The sequence below is a fragment of the Corvus hawaiiensis genome, chromosome 29, assembly GCF_020740725.1.
Source record: "Corvus hawaiiensis isolate bCorHaw1 chromosome 29, bCorHaw1.pri.cur, whole genome shotgun sequence".
Lineage (NCBI taxonomy): Eukaryota > Metazoa > Chordata > Aves > Passeriformes > Corvidae > Corvus > Corvus hawaiiensis.
In genome coordinates, this window is record NC_063241.1 from 902,357 (window position 1) to 925,271 (window position 22,915).

The 22,915-nt window shown below is 63.7% G+C and overlaps 2 protein-coding genes across 5 annotated transcripts; one reads left to right on the forward strand and one right to left on the reverse strand.

The window, feature by feature from the left end:
- Nucleotides 1–1,522: 1,522 nt before the first annotated feature.
- HAPLN2 (hyaluronan and proteoglycan link protein 2) lies at nt 1,523–4,360 on the forward strand. The gene is made up of 6 exons (XM_048289081.1): nt 1,523–1,875; nt 2,063–2,176; nt 2,502–2,852; nt 3,057–3,173; nt 3,270–3,455; nt 3,581–4,360. Exons 2-6 carry the CDS (start codon nt 2,089–2,091, stop codon nt 3,862–3,864), a joined length of 1,026 nt encoding a protein of 341 aa, XP_048145038.1. The 5' UTR covers nt 1,523–1,875; nt 2,063–2,088; the 3' UTR covers nt 3,865–4,360.
- Nucleotides 4,361–4,830: 470 nt separating this feature from the next.
- Nucleotides 4,831–21,285, reverse strand: BCAN (brevican). Of its 4 annotated transcripts, none has more exons than XM_048288991.1 (15): nt 21,084–21,285; nt 15,837–15,932; nt 15,325–15,717; nt 15,008–15,182; nt 14,786–14,913; nt 13,444–13,737; nt 11,992–12,255; nt 11,155–11,274; nt 10,546–10,983; nt 8,373–8,480; nt 8,030–8,188; nt 6,322–6,404; nt 5,835–5,979; nt 5,470–5,652; nt 4,831–5,387 (listed from the first exon to the last, which is right to left on the reverse strand). In XM_048288991.1, exons 1-15 carry the CDS (start codon nt 21,268–21,270, stop codon nt 5,362–5,364), a joined length of 2,799 nt encoding a protein of 932 aa, XP_048144948.1. In that variant the 5' UTR covers nt 21,271–21,285; the 3' UTR covers nt 4,831–5,361. The 4 variants fall into 4 exon arrangements, with proteins under 4 accessions (XP_048144948.1, XP_048144949.1, XP_048144952.1 ...); XM_048288992.1 differs by lacking the exon at nt 21,084–21,285 and adding an exon at nt 20,764–21,004; XM_048288995.1 differs by lacking the exon at nt 13,444–13,737.
- Nucleotides 21,286–22,915: the final 1,630 nt, after the last annotated feature.

A 22,915-nucleotide genomic window follows, 5' to 3' on the forward strand; every position in this document is an offset into this window, starting at 1 on the left:
GGGATGAGGTTTCCTGTGGGCCTGTGAAGGGAGAAGGAGAATCTGAGCCTTGAAAAACAAGAGCAAGGAGCAGAGTCGGGCTCCTGACAGAGCCCACGCCAGGAGCTGGGGGAGCTGAGCACGAGGGGTTCCTTCGCTTTTCTTTGGCTGCCTCTGCTTCTGCAGAGGTGTTTGTATTGCACCAAGAGTGGGTGCAGATCCCAAAAAGGGAGGAGAAGAGACAAGGAGCGGAGCAGTAACACAGTGTGTGTTTGAGAAGTGACTTGGGTGACTCCTTTCCACAGCACTGGGCCAAATTCTGAACTCAGATAAGCAGTGGTGGGCTGGGGTCATGCCCCGATGCCATCGGGATGGGGAGGGGAGATGAGTCACTTATGGGAGCCCCTGCAAGTGTTCTGCTTCAGGCTGTGGTTTTGTGAGGGCTAAGGACTGTAGCTGCTGCCTTCACTTGGGAAAAAAGTGAGAAACACTCAGCTCGTTTGTGGTACCGCAGAGCTGGCAATCAGCATCCTCCAGCCCGGAGCTGCTGCTGGGGGAGAAGAGGATCTGCTCCTGCAGCCGTGGGCACAGGAAGTGTGAGGGAGGGAGATGACAGACACTCTGCAGAGCCATGGACGCAGCAGATAACGGCGGGGAGCTGCCAGGGAGGAGCTTGCAGCGCTGCTGCTGCGGTTTAACCTCCCGCTGCCCGGGGAGAGCAAAGCTACGGGCACCGCTTGCTCGTTAAAATGAGCCAAAGCTCTGAGCATTCTGAGCTGGAGGAAGGCTTCCAGTTCAGCCTGCTGGCATCAGAATTGATGCCCCTCCTTGAAAAGAGGCTGGGAGCAGTGGGCAGCAGGTGGGGGATGAGGGCCTGGGGACTGAACGTGCGCCCTGGTGCCTCTCTCCCCGGGGGGTGCTGCTGGCTGTGCTGTGCGTGCCATGGTGGGGCCAGGATGGTGCTGGGGACAGTCGCTGCTTGTCTTGTGCTTCCTTCGAGAAGAGCTTCCTCCGCCCTCCCAGATGGATCCTGGGGGAGGGAGACGTTGTGGGAGCCCAGAACACAGCCCCATTGTGTGCCTGTGTTTTGCTCCCGGCAGCATCCCGGCCCGAGGTGATTATGGGGAAGTCTCTCTGACGCCTTTTCAGAGGGCCGGGTAAATCCAGTGGGACTCCAGTGGTGGGACACCCCCCTTGCACAACCCTCCAGAGCCTCGAGGGATGGGAACTTCATCCCAGACAGGGAGAGGAGAATAAAATTAACCCTTGCGCTGATGTCTGTGGGATCAGAGAGCAGCGTCCCAGCCCTGGGGGCCAACGCCGAGGGGAGGCTTTGCCAGCCCAAGAGGCTGCTGGGGCCCGATGCAGAACTGTCGTTTTCCCTGAATTCCCAACGCCGCGGCCTGCAGATAAAGGGATGTTTGTTAGCCGGGCACACTGTGTTTTGCCGAGCAGAACAATAAAGAGAAAGACACTCACAATGGGAAATTGTGCTTCCTCCTCCCTGTGCGCTCCTCGGGGAGGTGTTGGAGGGAAAAAAAAAGAGAAGAAAGTGGGAAGAGACAGTGACAGGGCAGGGAGCGAGGGCACGGCCGGCACCATGGGAGCGGGCATCAAGGGCCCGTGGGGCCACGGGGCTGCCAGGACACCGCCCGCCCCAGGACGGTGACAGGGAAGGGGCTGGCTGGGACCACCTGCTCGCCACCTCCCGTGTCCCTGTGTCCCTGTGTCACCTCTTCCCAGGAGCCTCGTGGCACAGCTCCGGCCTTCCCAGAGCCCTCGGCCCCACCATGGGGTGTTGATGACGGAGACGGGAAGCAGCAGGAGCTGGGGCAGCACGTGGGCTGGGGGCTTTGGATGGGACCAGCGGCTCCCCGAAGGACGTGTCTGGGGACGGTAAGAGACTGGGGGTGTGCCAGGAAGGAGGGTTGGCACAGTCTGTGGGGTCGGTGTCCTGCAAGCGGCTGTCCCCTCTGCACAGTAAATGTCAGAGAGCCCCCATGGAGCAGGGCCACATCCTCCGGGCCCCACCAAGGGTGGGGTGTGTCCCACTGCATGTGCCCAACCCCTGCACTCCCCCCAGGCACCGTCCTGCCCCCGGCTCTAAGGATGCACAGGCTGCTCCTGTTCGGCTGCCTCTGGCTCCTGGCAGCACCCCCAGCGTCCAGCATCTTCCAGCGGCCAACCGGGACCCCAGGTAGGGAGCAGGGCCTGGCGGGAGGACAGGGAGCCTGGGTAAGGATCAGGGCCTGGGGGGCAGGATGTGGAGCCCGTGCAGGGAGCAGGGCCTGCAGGGAGGACGGGGCACTGCTGTTTGGGGTCAGTGCTGGAGGGGGGAGGTGATGCTGGGTGGGTCCAGCCAGGGCAGGGGCTGAGCTGTGCCTCCTGAAGGTGCAGGAGAGACGAAGAGGAGCCAGGATGAGTGATGGAAACCATCAGACGCTGGTGAGGGTTGAGGGATGCTCGGGGAGGTGTTGGGGGGATGGTGGCAATCGGTGCTGAGGCTGCCCGGGGGGCTGCAGCCCCGCTGCGCCTGCAGTACCTGCTGGAGCCCCTCCACCCTACGGTGCACACGCGGCGCGGTGCCACGGCCACCCTGCCCTGCGTCCTGCGCGCCCTGCCCCGCAACTACCGCGTGAAGTGGAGCAAGGTGGAGCCGGCCAACTACCGGGAGAACATCATCATCATCACCAACGGGCTGTACCACAAGAACTACGGGCCGCTGAGCCCGCGGGTGCGCCTGCGGCACAGCCACCGCTTCGACGCCTCGCTCACCATCACCGATGTGGCGCTGGAGGACGAGGGGCGGTACCGCTGCCAGCTCGTCAATGGGCTGGAGGATGAGAGCGTCTCACTCACGCTGCACCTTGAGGGTGAGGTTGGGCTATGTCCCTGGGGGAGGCGGCAGGAGGGGGAGCCTCAGCCCCACTGGAGGTGCGTGGCTCTCTGCCTCCAGCTGTGTCCCCCATTGCACCGCCCTGTTCCCCAGCCTTAAATTCAGCACTGAACCCCCAGGGATCTTAAGTCAAAGCCTCCTCGGGGAGAGCATCGCCCTCACCCTGTCCCTGTCCCTCCAGGAGTCGTCTTCCCTTACCAGCCCAGCAACGGACGCTACAAATTCAACTACCACGAAGCCAAGCGAGCCTGCGAGCAGCAGGACTCCCGCCTTGCCACCTACCAGCAGCTGTACAGAGGTGAAGCATTCAAAAAAATTTCCTCTTCAGCCCAAAACCACACCAGGGTATGGGGAGGAGGGAAGTGCCGGTGCTGAGCTGCCTCTCCCCCCACAGCCTGGACAGAGGGTCTGGACTGGTGCAACGCCGGCTGGATCCTTGACGGGACCGTCCACTACCCCATCATCAACTCGCGGGAGCCGTGTGGTGGCCGCCTCCTCCTGCCTGGTGTCCGGACCTATGGCGCCAGGGACAAGCAGAAGGACCGATTTGATGCTTTCTGCTTTACCTCTGCTCTTCAAGGTAGTGCTGCGGTCCCCTGTCCTTGTCACAGCGTCACCAAGCCCTGCTGCCCACCCAGATTTGCAACAGGGCTGGGGTTGTTTGCGGGGGAGGTGCTCACCTTCGGTGTCCTCCCCCATCCCCAGGCCAGGTCTACTTCATCCGGGGCCACCTGAACTTCAAAGAGGCCGGGCAGGCGTGTCGCAACCACGGGGCTGCCATTGCCAAAGTGGGACAGCTCTACTCCGCCTGGAAGTTCTCACAGCTGGATCGCTGTGACGGGGGGTGGCTGGCGGACGGCAGCGTCCGGTACCCCATCACCATCCCCCGCGAGCGCTGCGGGGGCCTGCCCGACCCCGGCGTCCGCAGCTTCGGCTTCCCCAGCAAGGAGATGAGGACCTACGGCACCTACTGCTTCGTGGGGAAGTAAGAACACTGGGAGGAGAGGTGCGCTGTCAGCGGTGGGACACCAGCCCTCATCACCCAGGCAGAGAGCTTGAGGCAGGGTAGGAGGGGGGGGTCTCCCAGCGATTTGGGGTGGTTCAGGCACCCTCCGGTAAAGTGATAGAGCTGGATTTGGGTGCTTGGTGCATCCCCTGATGGAGCAGGTGCCCGTGTCCAAACCTGCTGTGAGGCTTGTGGGGTGTTTGGGACTTACTGGAGAAGGCAGAGCCACTGCTGGACCAGGAAGGGGGGTCTGATCCAGCCCCCAGCAGACAGCACAGGCTGCCCATTCCCCACCCCCGGTGAATCCCTCGCCCCATCCTTGCTCCCCACAGCCATGAGGACTCTGGCTGGTTGCTCTGGCTGGTCGCTCTGGCTGGTTGCTCTGGCTGGTGCAAGTGCACAGGACTCGGGCTGGGCATTAACGAGTGTGACTAATGGTGTGGCGCCGTCTCAATTAATAAAGCAACAGCAAAACTCTATGGCAAAGGCATGCCTGGCTCCTTCCCCTGGGACCATCTGGCCTCTCCACGAGGGGAATTTGACAGGGACTTTCCATCCCCGGCGCCCTGTCCGGGGGTTATCTGCGTTCCAGCCACTTCACTTTGGGGTTTTACGGATGTTGCTGTTCAGTACAGCCCAGGAGAGCTATAAAAAGCCGTGGACCTGGCACAGTGCAGGGGGAATCACAGCATGGGGAGATGCCCTGGCACTGGTGATGTGCTGGCCCAGCCCCATGTATTTGCTGGGAGCAGTGTCCCAACCCAAGCCCTGGCCAGTGCCCGGTGCTGCTGGGATGTGGGGGCACTCTGGGTTGTGTCTCCCTGCTTCTGTGGCTCCTGGGGACATCTGTGTGCCCAGGCTCTCCAGTGCTGCCACGCTCCAACTGTGCAGCCCTGCCAGTCCCATCCCTGTGCCAGGTCCCCCCAAATAACCAGTCACCACTCTGTGCCACCTGTTTACTGGTTTTAATACCCACAGAAGCACAGAGAGGGGGTTTGAGCGACACGCACTCACTCCAAGCCTGCGGCAGCAGCTTCTGCCTTTCCAGGGAAGTGCAGAAGCCCCCCCACACCTCAGGATGGGTGCTGAGCTGCAGCAGAGCTTGGATGTCCCCATGTCGACCCCCACCAGGGTGTCACAGGATGAGGACCCTCAGGGTAGAGGTGGGAGAAGATGGCTGGAGGTGATGCTGGCACGTCCCTGCCATCCCCTGCCCGTGGTGCCCCCCTTGATTTCAACTCTGTTGTGACTCTGGGAACAGAACTCCTGTTGTGCTGCATTTTGGGCCACTGTCGGTTCCTTTTGAGGGGGTCTTTAATTATTAGGATTTCTTTGTACAGATATAAAACAAACAAGGGGGCAGACACCCAACAGTGAGGTTTCGTGCCACGTCGGGGTCCGTGCCGGGGTCCCAGTGCCGTCCCCATCCACACCAGCTCCAGGGCCTGCAGAGGTGCTGGCTGCTGCCCCAGGGACTCACTCAGTGGTTGAGGGGCTGAGCCAGGCCTGGGGGGAGACAAGAAATCCCAGGTGAAGGGAAAGCGCCGTGCGCAGATGCTGGGGGGGTCGGGGGGAGCCCGTCACTCACCAGGGCGACAGGCCAGCTGGGGTGGCTCCCACGTGCCGTCCTCGCGGCAGCGGATGACGGGCGAGCGGCGCGGGGCGAAGCCGAGCCGGCACTGGTAGCGAGCGGTGGAGCCGATCTCGTAGCGCTGCTTTGGTTTGCCAAAGGCTCGGGCGTTGCTGAGGGCGGGGGGGGGCCCGCACTGCACTGCAAGGGGGGGGCGGCTCATTGCGGTCAGCCACGGCGGGCCCCCCCAGCCCCGAAAATGCCCAAACGGGCTGAGGGTCCCACGCACAGGACTCGTCTCCCTGCTGTGGAGGTGGTGGGGAAGCCCCTCTTTGGGGCGGTGGGGGGTGCAGCCCCAGCCCCCCAGCCTGGGCACAGCTTACCCAGCCCCATTTTGCAGGTGTAGGAGAGGTGGTAGTTGCAGGGCACGTCACTCCACTGGCCCCCATCGTGCCACACGATGACCACGCAGTTCTCCCCGGAGAGGAAGTAGCTGTCGGGCTGCCCGGGATGCCAGTTCTCGTAGAGCTGGGGGGACAGGCGGGACGGGATGCACGGGGCATCCCAGCACACCCCTTCAGTGTGGGGGGGGTTGCTGCGCCAGCACACGCCCATCTGCAGCCTCCTGGCTGTGACATCCCCGTCGGGAATGAGGTCCCACCTCCATGCCCCTTGGCATGGCCGCGGGACCCCAAATCCCAAGGTCTGGCTCCCCTGGGGATGCTCAGCCCAGGTGAGGCAAGCGACTCTTGTTTGAGAGCATCAAAGCCCGGCCCCGGGGCTGGACCCCGGGGCTGGAGGAGGGTAAGGAGGTGCCGGGCGGGGCGGTTCCCCCGGCGGGGGCACACAGGGGTTGGCAGCCCCACTTACCAGGGGGCTCCCGTCAGACCACTGGAAATCCCCCTCGATGGTCCGGTCGTTCAGGCCGATCCACTGGTACTCCCTGTACTGGTCTGGGGGACAGCGGGTGTGTTGGGGCGGGGACACATCCAGGTGCCCCAGCACCACCTGTCGGGGGAGTCTGAAAGGGTGCTGGAGGCTGAATTCGGGGAGATTTGCGGTCTGGGGGTGAGTGGGATGTGGGGGTGTCTCTCGCCCTTCAGCGGGAAGGTGCTGGGAGGTTTGGGGACAAGGGGAGCCCCGAAAGGGACATGGGGGGACCCTTTTACCCCTCATCCCCGAGGGAGGCGGGACGGGGCTGGCCGGGAGAGGGCGGCAGAGCCCCGGGACCCGCCTGTCCCCGCCTGTCCCCGCCTGTCCTCGCCTGTCCCCGCAGGTCCCCGCCTGTCCCCGCAGGTCCTCACCTGGCTCTGCCGGTCTCCTCCCTTCCCTGCAGGTCCCGAGCTGTCCCTGCAGGTCCCCGCCTGTCCCCCCGGCCCCCACCTGGCCCTGCCGGTTCTCGCCTGTCCCTGCAGATCCCTATAGGCTCCCCCTGTCCCTGCAGGTCCCTGCATGTCCCCACCTGTCCCTGCAGGTCCGCACCTGGCTTTGCCGGTCCCCACCTGTCCCTGCAGGTCCCAAACTGGCCCTGCAGGTCCCCACATGTCTGCGCCAGTCCCTGCCTGTCCACACCTGGCTCTGCCGGTCCCCACCTGCTTCTGTAGGTCCTTGCCAGTCCCCGCCTGTCCCTGCAAGTCCCCACCTGTCTGCATCAGTCCCCACCTGGCTCTACCAGTCCCTTTTCTGGCTCAGCCAGTCCCTGTGGTTCCCTGCCTGTCCCTACGTGTCTCTGCAGCTCCCTGTGAGGTCTGTCACTGCCCCTTCCTCCTTCACCCTCATGTCCCTTCAGGCCTCTTCGCTCTCTGTCCCATTCCCACAGCACTTGTCCCCTGCTCTGCCTCCCCTTGCCTTCCCCCCCCCCCCTCCAAGGCTGATTTCAGGCAGGTTATGGCTTTGCCTTCAAATTTACTTGCACACTTCCAACCCTCTGCTGGTCTGTCTGCCCATCACTGGATCATGGAATTTTGTTGGAAAAGGCCTTGCCAGGTCGTCAAGTCCAACCAGCCAAGGGCACCACTGTCCCCAGGTGCCACATCCACAAGTCTTTGAAATCCCTCCAGCAATGGGGACTCCCCTGGGCAGCCTGTGCCACCATTTCCATGAAGGAATTTTCCCAATATCCAACCTAAACCTCCCCTGGTGCAACTTGAGGCCATTTCCTCTGGTTCTGTCCCTTGTTCCCTGGGAGCAGAGCCTGGCCCCCACCTGACTCCACCCTCCTATCAGGGAGTTGTAGAGAGGGAGAAGGTCCCCCTGAGCCTCCTTTTCTCCAGGCTGAGCCCCCCCAGCTCTCTCAGCCTCTCCTGGTGCTCCTGCCCCTTTCCCCAGCTCTGTTCCCTTCTCCAGTCACATTCCAGCCCCTCAATGTCTGTCTTGTTGTGAGCAGCCCAGGACTGAGCCTGTCTGCTGCCATGCCTCTCCATATTCTCACCTCTCTATCCATGTGTCCACCCACCCATGCACCAGGCCTGGGCTCTACCCTGGCTCTTTGCTACGTGTTTAAAACTCGCAGCCCAGCACTGAGGGTCCCTGGGCAGAGGTGGAGGGATGCAGCAGGGTCTGGGTCATTGTCACGTACCATTGATGAAGTCCTGCTCTTCGGGGGTCAGGATGGTGGCCAGGTGCCCCCCGTAGTGCCTGCACTGGGTCTCCGCATCCTCCCAGCTCCTCCGAGTGGGGAAGTGCTTGTAGCAAGCTCCCTGGAAGCTGTCCCAGCCGGGGCTGCACCTCCGCAGTGCTGAGCCATGGCGGGGAGCAAGGAGGGAGAGAGGAGAGGGTCAGGGTGATGGAGCCCAACTCACCCCAAGCTCCTGATTTCCCCACATTTCTGTCTCCTGGGCCGCTGGTTCTGCAGCCGAGACAGCAGCAGGAGCTGCATGGGGATGATCCAGTGTGGCCACGGTGGGACCCAGGGGACTCACGTCTTTCACAGTTGCTGCCTCCGTAGCCAGGCAGGCACAAGCAGGTGAGGTGGGCGCCGTCCTCCACACAGGTCCCTCCGTTCAGGCAGGGGTTGGGGACACAGCCACCTGCAAGGCACACGCAGCCGTCCTCACCGCAGAGCTCGGGAACTCCTCAGTGCCCCGCAGTGCCAGAGCCTCATCCCTGCCTGTGTTCCACAGCAGCCAGGTCTCTGAGCTGGCTCCTGAGGCCACCAGCTCTGGGGCAGGTGAAGGACTCAGGCGCACTGTGATGTGCCCAGAGCCATCCCACACTGCCCTTCCACCACTGCGTGTGAACAGCTCAGCAACCGCGGCCCAGAGCTGGCCAGACCTGGGCCTTTGGCCTCCCCTTAGGGCACAGAGATGACAGCTGGATGCTCTCATCTCCTATCACTGGGCCCGTTGCCACACCAGCCCTTGGTCCGATCCCTCTGCCCAGGGCCCTGGAGTGACGCAGTCATTGTGTTTTGGGAGGGGAACATGCAGACGATAAGATAAACCTTTTGGCATTTCCAGCCACATGTTCTCGGCCTGGCAGCAAGGTGACTGCACCCCCGTCCCTCTGGTGTCACCTCCAGCCTGGACAGGGCTGATAACTCAGCCGGCACCTTCCCCGCCCCGCACAGCCCCACAAGCCCGTCACAGTCATTGATGCACCCAGAGCACATCGTGTGCTCCCAGCCCAGCTCCAGAGCGTGATGAAGGGCTGCTGCCAGCGCCGGCCGAGCGGAGACTCAGAGTCCTTGACCCTCTCCAGCCTAATGATGCCCCATTTTATGGCCCTCGGCTCGGTGCCACCCTCACCCATGCCCAGGGAGCGTCACCTCCCCGCGAGGTGCCAGTGGCTGACTCGGGATGTACAGCTCATCCCCAGCAGACCGAGGCATGGAACAGGATGAGTGATGGAGGGCCCTAATGTCACACGGCTGGCTCCTCCTGAGCATCTGTCCTTGCCAGGGCAAAGGCAGCCACCCCGCGGGCTCTGGCCACTTTCTACAGAGCCTCCTCCGTGCCACGGGACTGGGCAGGGCTCTGCCAGACCAGGGGGGCCCCACATGGTCCCCTCTGCTGCAGCTGCCCTTGCAGGGAGTGGAATGGGGCAGAGGTGGCAGGGGCTTGGCTGCAGGACAGGAATCAGAGCTGGGATCATCCCAGTGGGGGGGCCAGAGGGTGGGGCTGGTGGGTGACACCCACCCACAGCAGGTCGTGTTCCCACTGCTCACCCATCTCAGCCCCCATGTGGGGGGACTGGGGCTCAGGTGGTGGGGGACGTGGTCCACAGGGGACTGCAGCGATTTCAGGGTGCTCGGCCACTGGGAGCTGCACAAGGCAGGGTGGTCTTGGTGGGGTTCTGCACCCCATGACGCATCAGTGTCCCCCATGTCTCTCTCCCTGCTCGTGCCATGCAGCATCCAGCCCTCATCCCTCCTCCCGGGGCGGTGCAGGAACAGTCAGTCCCAGGGGGGGCCACATGGAGGGTGCAAAGCAGCCATACCCCTCCCAGACCTCACAGGGGTCCGTCCCATCCACCCCATTCCCGGGGACTCGCAGGGCCGGGATCGGGGGATTAGTTCGTCAGTGGGAGAGGCGCATGGGCAGCAGGCGCAAGGACGAAGGGAAGAGCTCGCCGAGATGCTTGTTCTACAAAGCTTTTAATTCCCTTTATTAGTACCACGGTTAGTCAGAGCAGGGGCTGGGGCCACCTTTTGCTTATTGGGCTTTTTCATGGAAACAGTCATTAAAACACTTCACAGAAGTAGAAAAGATTTAAGTGCATGCAGAGATCAGACCAATTTGTTTGACAAATATGTGCTTCTCCAGACCTGTAACCTTCCCTTACCCAGCTGAGGAGGAGAGAGAGAGAAAGAGGAGAGATGGACAGACGGACAGACAGAGGGAAGCACAGCGTGAAGGAAAGGTGTTGGCTATCTCTAGTGCCAGAGAGCAGCCAGGAGGGCTGCACCGAGGGCAAGGGTGGCACGGCAGGGACCCTGGGCCGAGCAGGCACCCGCCCCGACGCTGGCCCGCTCGGTGGGCAGGGCGGGCAGGGGCACAGCCGTGCTGGGGGCTGGGTCCCCCAATGGGGTCCCCGTCAGGACCACCCCAGAACTGTCAGTACGGGGAGAGGTGAGGCCATCCCTGAGGGTCCCACCTGGTTCTCCAGGAACGGCTGCAAGGAAACCCTCCACGGTTGCAATGGAGGGAGCAGGTTGCTCTTCCTCCTCCTCCTCCTCCTCCTCCTCCTCGGAAGCTGCAGCAGGCATCCCGCGGTCAGCGCCCGGCGGTGGCGGCGCAGCCTCCTCTCCTCCCGGGGCCGGTGCGCTGCTGCTGCCAGGCAGCTCTGCGTGCCACGGTGTCACCGCGGGGACAGTGCTGCCGTCCCCCGGAACCCCAGGCGAGGGGAGCCACACGGCTCCCGACTGCTCCTCCCCCTCCTCCTGCGTCTGCGAGGGCGCGGGAGGCAGCGGGGACGCCGCGGGGCTTTCCACCACGTCTCCGGAGAGCTCGGCGTCTTCGGCGGCAGGAACGGGGGTGCTCGCCCCGCCGGACTTGTGACCGCGGCGGGGGGTCCCGCCAGGTTCTCGGCTCTCTGTCGAGGTGGCAGAAGCGGCACTGGTTGGCGATGTCATACGGTGCCCAGGTGCCCCAGGGCTGGCAGCGTGGGCCGGCCGCCCCAAGGCGTCCCGCGGGCGGTCGGGGCGCTGTGTGGGGGCGACGGGTCTGGGCGGCCGAGGAAAGCCCTCAGGAGGCTCCGTGTCACCTGCTGGGGCACCGGTGGGTCCCTCTGGCTCCAGGGGCTGGCTGGGGTCTCGCCCTCCGCCCGGGCTCTCCGCCGATGTGCTGCCAGGGCCCCCGCCCGGCGCTGCTCCCTGCTCCTCCTCTGCAAAGGGCAAGGCAGAAAGGCAGTGAGAGGCCGGCGCCGGGGGGCAGCCGGAGCGCGGGGCTGCGGGCACCGGCATCGCCTGCCAGCACTGCCAGTCTTGCTCGCACAAAGGTGCGTGGGGAGATGGAAGTGGCCCCGAGCCCGTGTGACACTGTCCCCTCTGAACCGGCACGGCTGACTGAGCTCTGGCCCGGCCACTGCCAAGCCCAGCCCCGGCTTTCCTGTGGTGGGGGCCATGCTCAGCCCCTCACCGCTGCACCTCGCCTCGTGTCCCTCCAGCTGCCAGCTCCCTTCTCCAGTTCCTTGCGCTGCTAAACCATGGTCCAGCACAGACCCTGTCCACTGGACTCCAGCCGAGGGACACGCAGATGTCCCCGTGCCACTGCACAGCCCTACACTGGTGCCCCGGCCATGGGTGCCGCCTCCACGGGAAGGATGGGGACAGCTGGGTGACCCGGGCACCCTCAGGTGCCTCTGACCTCTCCTTGCAATCCTGGTGCCTCCATCCTGTGGCTGCTCTGTGTGTCCCAGCCCTGGCAGCACCACAGCAGCTGCTTGAGCTACGGGTGTGGGACAGTCCCTGCCCCACTGTCCCTGTCCCCCCATTCTCCTCTGCAGGGGATGGGCTCCCCAGCTTCACACCGCAGCCTAGGGGGACACCTGCCTCAGGGACAGCCAGGGCTGTGGGGAAAAGGGAGGCAGAGGTGGGGTGACCTGAGGACACGGAGGTAGCTAGCGGGGGGTGCCGGGCCCCTGGCCCCAGTGCGTCTTCAGGGGACTGGCTCGGCTTTTCCAGCTCAGCGTCCTCAAAGAAAGGGACGGCGTAAATAGCCCCTCGCGACTCAATCTCCACTTGCGCTCTGGGCAGCTGCAGCTCCTCCAGCTTTTCTGCCACTGTGACAATCTCCTGGAGGAGATTCTCCTCGGGCTCTTGGGCTTGGTATTTTCCTGCAGCCTCAGGGAAAGAGTTTGTCCCTTCTGTGGGCAGAAAGAAAGTGGGATATTACTGCCCTGTCCTGGCTCCATGGCAAGCAGAGATGACCTCACCCCAGAGCAGGTCTGGAGCCTTGGCGCCTCAGTAGGGACCCATCTCTCCTCAGTCTCCCCTTCCCCCTCTAGATAGGGTCAGCACAGGGGAGGATCAGGCCCTCCCAGGCGCTGGCAGAGCCAACAGCCCCAGTAGGGGCTGTGGGGCTCGGCAGCACAGGATGGGGCCAGACCCTAAACCCTGCATTCCCCTCCCTGTGGGGATCCTTCTCTACTCCCGGGGGGGAGGGCAGACGTGCACGGGGAGTTAGTGGGTTACAGGGGTTGTGGAATCATGGGACGGGTCCATCCTGCCTAAGCCATGTCTTTCCCTGCTGAGAGATGGCAAAACTGAGGCACAGAGATGCACAGCATCCCCATACCGTGAGCCCCCATGGCCCTGAGCGGATACACAGAGATGTGGGATCAGGCAGGAGGAGTGGAGGGACAGCCCTTCTGCCTTCCGTGCCCGTTATCCCTGCCAGCCTCTGTCCTTCCTCATCGCTCGCAGGCAGTGCCATGCCGCTGCCCACAGGTCTCCTTCCTGCCCACCACAGGAGATATCGCCCCAAACCAGCCTGGCAGGCTGCATCCCACAGCCCCAGGGACCCAGGAGTGCCTCCCAGGCCAGCAGCCCTGGGGGATGAACCCTCTCGGAGCCGTGCCCACAGAGCTCATGCAGACCGACGGTGCCATGCAGGACATCCCTGTTCTGTCACAATAAAGTGGCACGAAGTACTGAGGACATGCAGGGCGTCCCTACTCTGCCACAAAGTGTCAGCATGCACTGTTGAGACTACGCAGAGCATCCGTCCTCTATCGAGAGGTATCAGCATGCAGTGTCAGGACCATGCAGGTTAACCCTCCCCTGGCACGGTGTATTGGCATGCAAGGCACCCCTATCCCACCACAGCAGGCTGAGACGGAACCAAACACCCACCCCCGCTCTGCCCCGACAGCGCAGCACCCGGCACAGAGAGCACGCAGGGATCCCACCACAACCCCGGCCCCGCAGGACACCCCGCCTCTGCTGCACCCAGCGCACCCGCCGGGCACACGCACCCCTGTCCGGAGGCTTCCCGAGGCCTCCCACTGGTCCCTGCCTGGGAGCATCTGCGGGCCAGCGGTGCCCCTCTTTACCTCGGAAGCAGTACGCATCGTATCTGCTCTGGGCATCGGGGAATCCCGTCTGGTTGCGGAAGAGGAAGATGGTTTTGACGCCCGGCAGAGCCCCACCGCAGCGCTCCCGGGGGGTGACGATGGGGTAGCGGACGCTGCCGTCGGCCAGCCAGCCGGGGCTGCAGGCGTCCAGCCCCGCGTTCCAGGCTGCGTAGAGCTGCCCCGGGCTCGCCAGCTCCGCGCCCAGCGCCCGGCAGCGCTGCGCCGCCTCCTCCAGCGTGAACCTGTCTGGGGCCGTCTCCAAAAAGATCTCCCCTGCGAAGAGAGGAAGGAGACGAGCGTCAGAGCTGGGGAGTGCGGCACGGGCTGCGGGACCCTCCTCACCTCCTCTGCTCTCTGCATGACCCCAAGAGCTGGCGTGGAGAGGGAGACTCTGGTGTGTGGTGGCACACCAGGGGCTGGAGGAGGCCTGCCTTCCTGCCTCCTTCCCTGCCTGCCTTCCTCCCTCCTTCCTGCCTGCTTCCCTGTCTGCTTTCCTTCCTGCCTGCTTCCCTGCTTCCCTGCCTGCATCCCTGCCTGCATCCCTGCCTGCCTTCCTGCCTCCCTGCACATGCACAGCCACAGCGCAGGCACGGCTGGAGCTCTCACGCCACGTGGGATTCCTGCCCTTGCAAACGGACCTGAGACTTTGAAGCGCCCGTGAACGGGCCTGCAGAGGAGCAGGTCCATGCCCTGCACGGTGCAATCCATGTGTGGGACATTTCTAAGGAGAAGTGCAAGCTCTGTGGTGGGGCTGAGGAGGGCTGGAGGCCGCTGCCCTAAGGCACGGCACGGATCAGCCCCCACGACTGCACTGCTCTCCCTGTCCCAGCGCGTCGTCCCCTGCACACAAGGGACGTGTCCCTCATCCCTGCCACCTGCCTGGCACCACCCAACCGACCCCACAGCAGCTGCCACCACCGGTGGGGAGCCCCATCAGGACCCAAAGGAGTGACCAGCCACCCCCATGCACACGCAGCCAGGCAGGATCTGCAGCCCTGCATCACATGCAAAGCACGGCACGAGCACAAATGGCACAAACCCCAAACCATCACACACAGCATGCTGCTGCTCTGGGGCAGATGGCTGTGGGCACACCCCAGCCTGAGCACTGCCTGCTGCAAGGGAGAGAGCACCACCCCCCACCAGACTGAACCAGGAATGCTTTAGGAAGCAGCACAGCAAGTCCGTCCCCGCACCCGAGAGACAGCGCCTGCAGTGCAGGGCAGCTTTTACACTTGGTTTTACAACGGGTTACAGGGGCGAGTTAGTGTGGGAGCAAAGGCAGAGGAGGGCAAAAGATGGCTGGCAGCACCACGGGCACCTGGGAGGTCTTCAGCGTAGCAGTACACATCGTACATGTCCTCCGGGTCCACCACTCCGTAGTTCCTCACCCCGGGGAAGCCGTTCATGTCTCCGTAACAGGCCTCGCGGGGTGTCTGGATGGGGTACCTGGGGCAGGAAAGCACAGGGAAGGGCTGGTGACTGGCGAGGGAATGATGGGGTGAGGCCATGGGTGCAAGGCCCAGGCAGCTGTGGTGCCCACCTGACGGTCTGGTCAGCGATCCAGCCGGCGTCACACTGCTCGTAGCCACCCAGGTAGGCAGCATAGAGCTGCTCGGGGGTGGCGATGCTGGCGCCGATCCGGGCACAAGCTTCCTGCGCCTCGGCAAAGGTGTAGGCGTAGCGCATGGAGCCCTCCCGGTAGTGGAACACCACCCCTGGGGGCAGACACGGGCATGGGCAAGGGGCTTCACAGCAGCCCCCACCCACGTGGGTGCAGATGCACCCAGGGGGGCATTTGCTGAGCCAGGAGAGGGCTCCGACCCCCCCCAAATCCCACCACTCCCCACCTTGAAGTACCTTTGACTTTGACATGGAGGATGTCGTGGCCGTCCTCGATGCCGTGCTGCACGTCACAGCGGTAGATGCCCGAGTCGTTGGGGCGCAGCTCGGTGAGCAGCAGGGAGGCATTGGTGTAGCGCTGGTGAAAGATGGGCAGGGAGGCGCGCAACCGATAGTCCTCGCTCACTTTCACCCTGTCGCCCCGAGCTACCAAGATCTCCACCTCCCTGCCCTCAGAGATGAAGGTCCACTTGACCCGGGGGGTTCCCAGGACCGCCCGGCGGCCGCCCGTGGCAGCGGTGGGCTGGGGGCCAAGGTAGGTGATGAGGCAGGGGATGGTGATGTCGCCTGCCAGCACAGCATCGAGGGCTGGGTGGCGTGGGATGGAGACCTGCAGAGCCTTGAGGTCCTCTGGGTGGGAGAAGAGAGGAGCCATGAGCAGGACTGGTGTGGGGCCCCCCCGAGACCCTCACGGCAGGGCAGCAATGGGGCAGGGAGTTACACAAATGTGGGCGATGGTGCCGAGTTACCTGTGCCATCTCCGGGGCCAAACACCTCCGGGACCGCTGTGGGGACAAACACCCAGAGCAGCAGCAGCAGCGGGAGGGCTGGGGCCATGCTCTGCCCTGCAAGGGGGGAGCAAAAACCACCAGCTGTGCTTAGAATCCATAAAAGCATCAAAAATACCCCATCCCTGCATCAGGGGGAGTGTCTGGGGAGATCCCTCAGCCCATGTGTGTGGGGGTGGGGTGATGCACGCAGCATTGGGGCACAGAGGGAGAGGTCAGCTCTGGCACGGCCGCAGAGTAACCTGGACCCTTGGACAGTGGAGAGGAGAGGAGAGGGGAGGAAATGTGCCCTGGTTCACAGGAGGTAGAAGACAACATGAGCAACCAGGACCATTGGCTGGGAGCCACTGGGTACCATCCAGCCCCTCTGACCTCCCCTGGGAGCTGGGTCCCCTGGGGACAGCAGAGTCCAGCCTGGCCCGGACAGCAGAGACGGCCTGAGCCCAAGCACCGGCTGCAGTGGCCAGGGAGGCGATGCCAGCACCAGGGCCATGTGCCCACGGTGCCACCGTGAGAAACCTCAGGAAGGGTTTGAACAGTGGCTGTTTGGTCAGGAAAGAGGTGGCGAGGGAGGCGAGGGAGCCAGCAGGGCACACACGGGTGCTCGCGCTGCTGCACGCACGTTTTGGCACGGGTGTGCACACGCGTGTGCGTGCGCTTGTGCACGTGTGCGCTGCCGGGGGCGGCCACGGAGGGAGCTGAGGTCAGCGGGCTGCTGGGGGGACAGCCCAGAGCACACAAAGCACGGGGCAGAGGGGGAGGGAAGGAGCAGGACGGCTTCTTTGCCATTCAGCTCACGCTGGAGGCTCCCCGCGCGCAGGCTGGGAAAACCGAGGCTGACCAAAGCAGCCATTATGTCCCAGGCCTCTCTCAGGCTGCCTGGCACAAAGGGCTCTCACCGGTGGGCTGGGGACCAGCGCTGAAAGGAGAGCCCAGTGGGCAGCACCACCATCACCAGCCCTCTCCGGGAAGCAGCACAGGGGGTGACGGGCATGTCCCAGGGGGGCTCCGGCTGCCCTTGCTGCTCTTGCAGCCATCCAGAGAGGACGCTGATGTTGGGAATGTGGGGAGATGTCCCTGCTGGATGCACTGCTCCAATACCCCCTCACCTCTCTGCAGAGGCTCCTTGTGGGGCTCGAGGCTCCTCAGCCTCCCGTGCCAGGGATGCATTGTGCCATTCCCTGGGAACAGCGCACCCTGAGGCTCGCAGCAGCTTTGTAATTTATGAGCTCTTTGCACCGTATTGATTCCAGCAGCCACAGAAGCAGCTTAGGCAGCTCCATGTCCAGTCACTGGCCACCAGGAACAGCCTGACAGGAGGCTGTCCTGGTCACCTGCATCCCTCCTCAAGCAGTGTTCCCACAGTGTGCCCAGGAGACCACTGCTCTGGGGAGGGGGTGTGAATACAGCCCTGGGCACCAAACACTGTGCATGCACACCCCAGCACCAATTACCATGGACACACAGCCCCTGGAACCACGGACACACAACCCTGGCACCACACGCCAGTGATGTACATTCCCTGGCACGCCACACCATGAACACGCAGCCCCTGGAGCCATGGACAAAAAACCCTGGCACCACACACCATGAACATACAGCCTCTGGCATGACACACCACGGATGCACAGCCCCTGGCGCCATGGACACACAGCCCTGGCAGCACACACCAGGTGCATTCCCTGGCACCACGCGCCATGGGCATCGACCATCCTGTGCAGACCACAAACGTCCCCTTCCCAGCAGGAGTTCAGCAGGAGCAGCCAAAGCTTGATTGCCCAGGACCTTGCCAGTGGTGCCAGGGCCAAGCCAGGGGCTTTCCGTGCTCCGGACGGATATTTTGAATGCAGCCCCATGGTTCTGGACCAAGGGACAAAACCCTTCTGCGTGGCAGCCGTGGCCAGGCTCCAGCACGGGGGCTGGTGCCACCCCCCGGGCAGCCAAGCGAGGAAGGCTTTTGTCACAGGCACCTTTTCTTCCCGTCCCCAAGGCGCCATGGTGGCGCGGACAGCAGCCCTGAAGCCCTGGGGAGGAAATCCAAGTGATAAAACTCCACAGGAATTGGGCAAGCTGGAGTGTCTCATCCCCTCCTGTGCCCATCCCTGACCGGACCGGTGTGCTGGCACTGGGAATGGGATGTGGAAAGGGTTAAACCCAGTTTTACCCTGCCCATGGGGGATGTCCCGAAGTCCTGGAGTCCCATGATGACAAGAGATGCTCAGACGTCAAGTTTGGGGTTTGGGGTTGGATTTTTGCGTTGGGTTTTTTTCCTGTTTTCCACAAATGGAAAATCTTTTGACCCACACGTCATGAGGGAAAAGCTGGGAGCAGGACTAGGGAAGGGCAGCCAAAAAATGTTGAATGGGTATAATGGCAGCAACTTGTGAGGCTCAATGGTCCCAGAGACCTCAGAGCTCAGGAGCTGCCAGGATCAGACAGACAAACAGGCACGCACGCACGTGGCAGGGCCTGCTAACCTCCATTTCTGTGGGAAACCAGGTGGAAAATGGAGCTGAAGTCTATTTTGGGACAGGAATGATCTTTCTTTCTCCCCGGAGCTCGGCCCTGCTTTCAGATCTGGCTCCTTGAACACAGGACCTGCAGGATCTGGGGCTGCAGCACCTGGTCCAGGGCTCGATGCAGGAGATGCTGCGAGTGGCTGGCCGGGGGGGTGTCCCTTTTCATCTCCGGAGAGGGGTTTTCTTCTCCGCGGCCCCTTGTCCCCTCCACGTGATGGTTGCTCATCGCGGCTCCCAAGGTGCCCTGGCAGCCCGCAGCGAGCTGGAGGAGGGGGGAGCAGAGCGGTGGCTTTCCAGGGATGCTCAGCTGCAGAATGAGTCAGCAGCCGCCGGCACAGCCTGGCCCCGCTCCAGCCCCATCCCCACCAGCAAAGGGCTCCGGACACGCCGCTGCCGCCCCGGACGGCGACGGAGCCGCAGCCCCGGCCGCGGCCACCGTTCGCACGTGGCTGAGCCGTGGCCGTCCCCCCCGGAGCTGCAAACTGCCGCTGCGCCCAAGACCCGTCCCCACCCCCGCGGGCGGGTGGGGTGCGACCATCGGAGGGGTCCCCGGAGTGGGGCCGTGCCAGGGACACGCCAGCTCAGGGATGCGCGGGGAGCGCCCGGCAGCTTCTTGGCAGCGGCTGCTGGCAGAGCTTAAAAGGCCGGAAGCAGGTGGGGAGAAGGGGGGTCCCTCGGGTCCCTCCAGCTGCCAGAACCCCTCGCCCCCCCCCCCCAACAGGGAGAAAGGGGCTCCTTGTTGCACGGGGGTCCGGGAGAGCACAGGAAGAGGAGGGAGATTCAGTCCCGCACAGAGGGGTGGGGGTGGGAGCAGACCCCGCAGGAGCCGCCAGGGACACACGAGCACGTGTACCCCTGGGTAAGTGTGTCACACGCACACGTGAAGGTTTGCACACCCATCCCCGCCTCCCCCGGCTCTGGGGCTCAGGTGGGGAAACTGAGGCACGAGGTGGGACGGTAGTGAGAGGTGGAGCATGGGGGTCCCAGATTCCGGCAGGGGTGGAACCCAGCCCCGCTGCCGCTCACCAGCAAATCTGCATCTCCCCGCTCCCAGCACAAAATCTCCCCATCTCCCAGTTTCCCCAGTCTAAAAACACTCCCTGAAAAGCAGCCCTAAAATATCCTGCTCACCCTCTCCCTGCCATGCCTGAGCCCAGAAGTTGGAAAAGGCTCCAGGCTGGGGCAGAGAGAGGTTTCTCCCACCCCCCGGGCGGCCAAAAGCAACAGGTTCTGGGTTGGGCCGAGATAGGAGAAGTCGGCGTGACAGGAGCAGCGGCCCCTGGCAGAGCTGCTCAAGGGCAGCCCCTTCATCCTGGGGACGAAATGCTCCGGCTGCGGGAGGGGAAGGGGACTGCAGTAAAATTCCCTCTCCCCGGGACACCCCACGGTGGATCTGGGGTTCACACCGGGGCTGCTTGATTGGAAAAAGCCATGAAAATCCTGAAAATTTTCCCCCTGGTCCCTCCTGCCGCCCCCACTGGGAAACCAGCAGAGGGTGGGGACAGAGCTGAGAGAGCCGAGGGAGGACAGGGAGACCCGGCGGTGCCCTACAGCCATCCCAAACCTTGGGCTCGGCCCCAGCCCCCCGGGACCCGGCAGCTTTGCCCCTGAACCCAGCCCACCCCCACGGGGAGCAGCGACACGGCCGGGCAGGAGTGGGGCGAGCCGGATCCCTGTCCGGCTCCGTGCCTCAGTTTCCCTTTCCATTGCTACCCTGACTGCAGCCTCCTTGGGACAAGGACCCGGCCAGAGACTCTGCAGGACACACGGGGAGGACTCACGGAACACACCAGACCCATCCTGGATCCCTGACCCCTGTCCCAAAACGAGGGTCCTGTGGGAGCAGCTGCTGGAGCAGCCCGGGAAGTGCCCCTTCTGCCCAACAGCTTCGAGCCGCGCTGCCGGAGGGGCTGCGGGACGGGCTGGGCTCCAGGCTACAGCAGCCGGGCAGCACCGAAGTCCTTTCTCCTTCCAACTTCGCAAGAGCCCCCCCAGCCCCCGCTCTGCCTCCGGCGCTGCGGAGCCGCTACAAGCTGCTCCCTTTGAAAAAAAAACTTGCAGCGCGATGCTGCGCTCGGGAGGGTCGGTGACAAGGACAAACCTCCCCGAAGCGGCACCGAGGGGTCCCGCAGCCCCGAGCATCCCCCGCTGCAGGGCAGGAGGACGCCCTGTGCCCCCCGCGCCTGCATCCCGCGGGGAAAAGCACCGGGAAACCTCTCGGCATCCCCACGCCGGCTCAGGTCTCGTCTCACTTTCTGCCCGTGCGGAGGTGAAACGCGATATTGGAATGAAAAGCGCAGTACGGCAGCGCCCCGGGGACACCGCAGCGCCCGGGGCGCCGCCGGCCCCACTCGCTCCCCGCACCCCACCTTGCTCCGTGCGTGGCGGCAGCCCCGCGGCGGGGGGAACGGCAGCGCGGGCGGGGGGTCCCCTGGCCCGGGGTCCCGGCGTGGGGCTGAGCTGCGGCTCCTCCGGGGCAGCGCGGGCAGCGGGCGGCAGCAGGTTGGCAGGACGGCTGGGAAGGAGCTGCACCAGGCATAAGTGCAGGCACCGAGAAAAGAGGCTTCTGTGTGTGTGTCCGTGTCCTCCACTCTTCTTTTTTTTTTTTTTTTCTCCCTTCCCTTTTTCCCTCCTCCTTTTATATTTATTCCTTCCCCTAATTAAGAAGGGAAAAAAAAAGAGATATTACCGTGTTGGCAGGCGCCTCGTCCCTCCCCGTCCCTCCCTCCTGGCAGCTGGCAAACCCCGCACGAGAGGAGGATGCTGAGCCCGGGCACGGTGTTAACCCAATGCAGCAGAAGTGGGGGAGCAGCTGGCGCTGGCTGCCCCGGACCCCGCCAGAGGATGGGGGGTCTCCCCACCACAGCCCCCGCCATGGCATGGGAATGCCCTTGGAATGGTTATTCCTTGTATTTGGCAGCTTCAGCTGGACGGGGAGGGGGCCACGGCGGGGGTCCCGGTAGCCAGCAGAGGCTTTGTGATGCAAAAGCCCTTTTGCTGCGAGGCTGAGGTGGGTGGAGGCACCGTCCGAGGGCTGAAGGAACCCAGGGGCTTTGCCGGCCCCGAGAGGGTGGGGGGAGCAGCCAGAGCCGAGCTCCCAGAACAACATTCACAGCCAAGTTTGGTCCGGCAGAGAGATGCCGTGCCTCAGTTTACCCACCTGTATCTGCGTCAGGGCCAGGATAATTTATGCATCTTTAGGCTGGAATGATGGTTCCTGGAGGAACGTGTGGGACCTGGGCACCCAGTGAGGTCTGGGGGGCAGCTGGGACCCCTCACTTGCAGACTCAAGCCCCTTGGCAGAAGGGCAGCACCCAAGAGCTGGCATCAGGGATTTTTTTAACCAGATCTCGCTCAAACTTTCCCTGGCACGGAGCATTCCCTGCCCGGGGGGGCGGCGCGGAGCCTGCCAGGGAATTGCTCGGGTGAGTTTGCAGAAAGCCGCAGCTCCTGAGCAGAATTAATCATTTGTCGCCCTGGGAAATAATTGCAGGCGGCAGAGTCGGTCTCGTTAGCGGAGCGGTTCGGGGGGGGCTGAGTGTCCAGCGGGTGATGCTCGGCCGGGGGGACACTCGCACCGCAGCGCTCTGCCCGCCGGGCACGGCGCCGGGACGGGCACCGGGACGGGCAGGAGAGAAACCCCAGGGCTGGCCCAGCCTCTGCCCCCCTAAACCCAACCCATGAGGTCACATCCTGCACCCGGATGGGAAATCCATGCAAAAAAACGCACTCTGTGGGAAAGGGCTCGCGGCTGGGGGAACCGCGAAGTGCCTGCTCAGCAAGGAGCGTCCCCCATCCTAATTGGGAACAAATGTTCCGGCAAGCCTGGGGTTTCCTTGCTGGCTCAGAGGGAACTTTCCAGGGCTACTGCTCTGCCAGCTCCTTCCCAAGGCAGCTCCTGGTCCTTCCTGGCTGTTGGCATCGATGGGGCAAAGTCCTTGGGACATCCAGCTCCTGGAAGGGGCAGGAGGGAAGGGAGAGAAGCGAGGCAGGAGCAGGGCACAACCCTTGTTGGACACCAGAGAGTCCCCATCCCTGCCTACAGTTCCAGAGATGCTGGGGCTCAGCCCTCACCATTAGCTCAGCCCCAGCAGCCAAGGGCACAGAAAGGTCCCCACAGGGACCCTCAACCACCACAACTCCCCGGCCCCAGCTAAGTTCCAGCTGGAAGGGCCTCAGTGCCCAGCTGTGTTTCCTCCTCCTCCTCCAGCCCTGCTCAAAGTCACGTACCAGCATCTGCCATGCACCCCGTGCCAAGCACATGCCAGCTCCCACCCTGGGGCTGCAGGGCTGGGACACCCTCAAACTGCCACCCCCACAAACCTCTGCCACTGCTGAGTGGCCACAGATATCCCATTCCCAGGGGGTCCTGACCCTGAGAGCCCCTCAGGGGTGCCACCCCACGGAGTCCTGACCCCAAGTACCTCTCAGGGGCACAGATACCCCACTCCCAGGGGGTCCTGACCCCAAGCATTCCCCAGAGGTCTGGACATCTCCCTCCTGAGAAGCTTCTAACCCTGA

Excerpts from the sequence above, each read along its gene's own strand:
- HAPLN2 (XM_048289081.1), top strand. The coding sequence starts at position 2,089 with ATGCACAGGCTGCTCCTGTTCGGCTGCCTCTGGCTCCTGGCAGCACCC. Across the intron at positions 3,174-3,269 it reads CTACCAGCAGCTGTACAGAG|CCTGGACAGAGGGTCTGGAC; the intron begins GTGAAGCATTCA and ends CTCCCCCCACAG. Across the intron at positions 3,456-3,580 it reads CTTTACCTCTGCTCTTCAAG|GCCAGGTCTACTTCATCCGG; the intron begins GTAGTGCTGCGG and ends CCCCATCCCCAG.
- BCAN (XM_048288991.1), bottom strand. The coding sequence starts at position 21,270 with ATGGCGGGGGCTGTGGTGGGGAGACCCCCCATCCTCTGGCGGGGTCCG. Across the intron at positions 15,718-15,836 it reads TGGCCCCGGAGATGGCACAG|AGGACCTCAAGGCTCTGCAG; the intron begins GTAACTCGGCAC and ends TCTCCCACCCAG. Across the intron at positions 12,256-13,443 it reads CGATGCGTACTGCTTCCGAG|AAGGGACAAACTCTTTCCCT; the intron begins GTAAAGAGGGGC and ends TTCTGCCCACAG.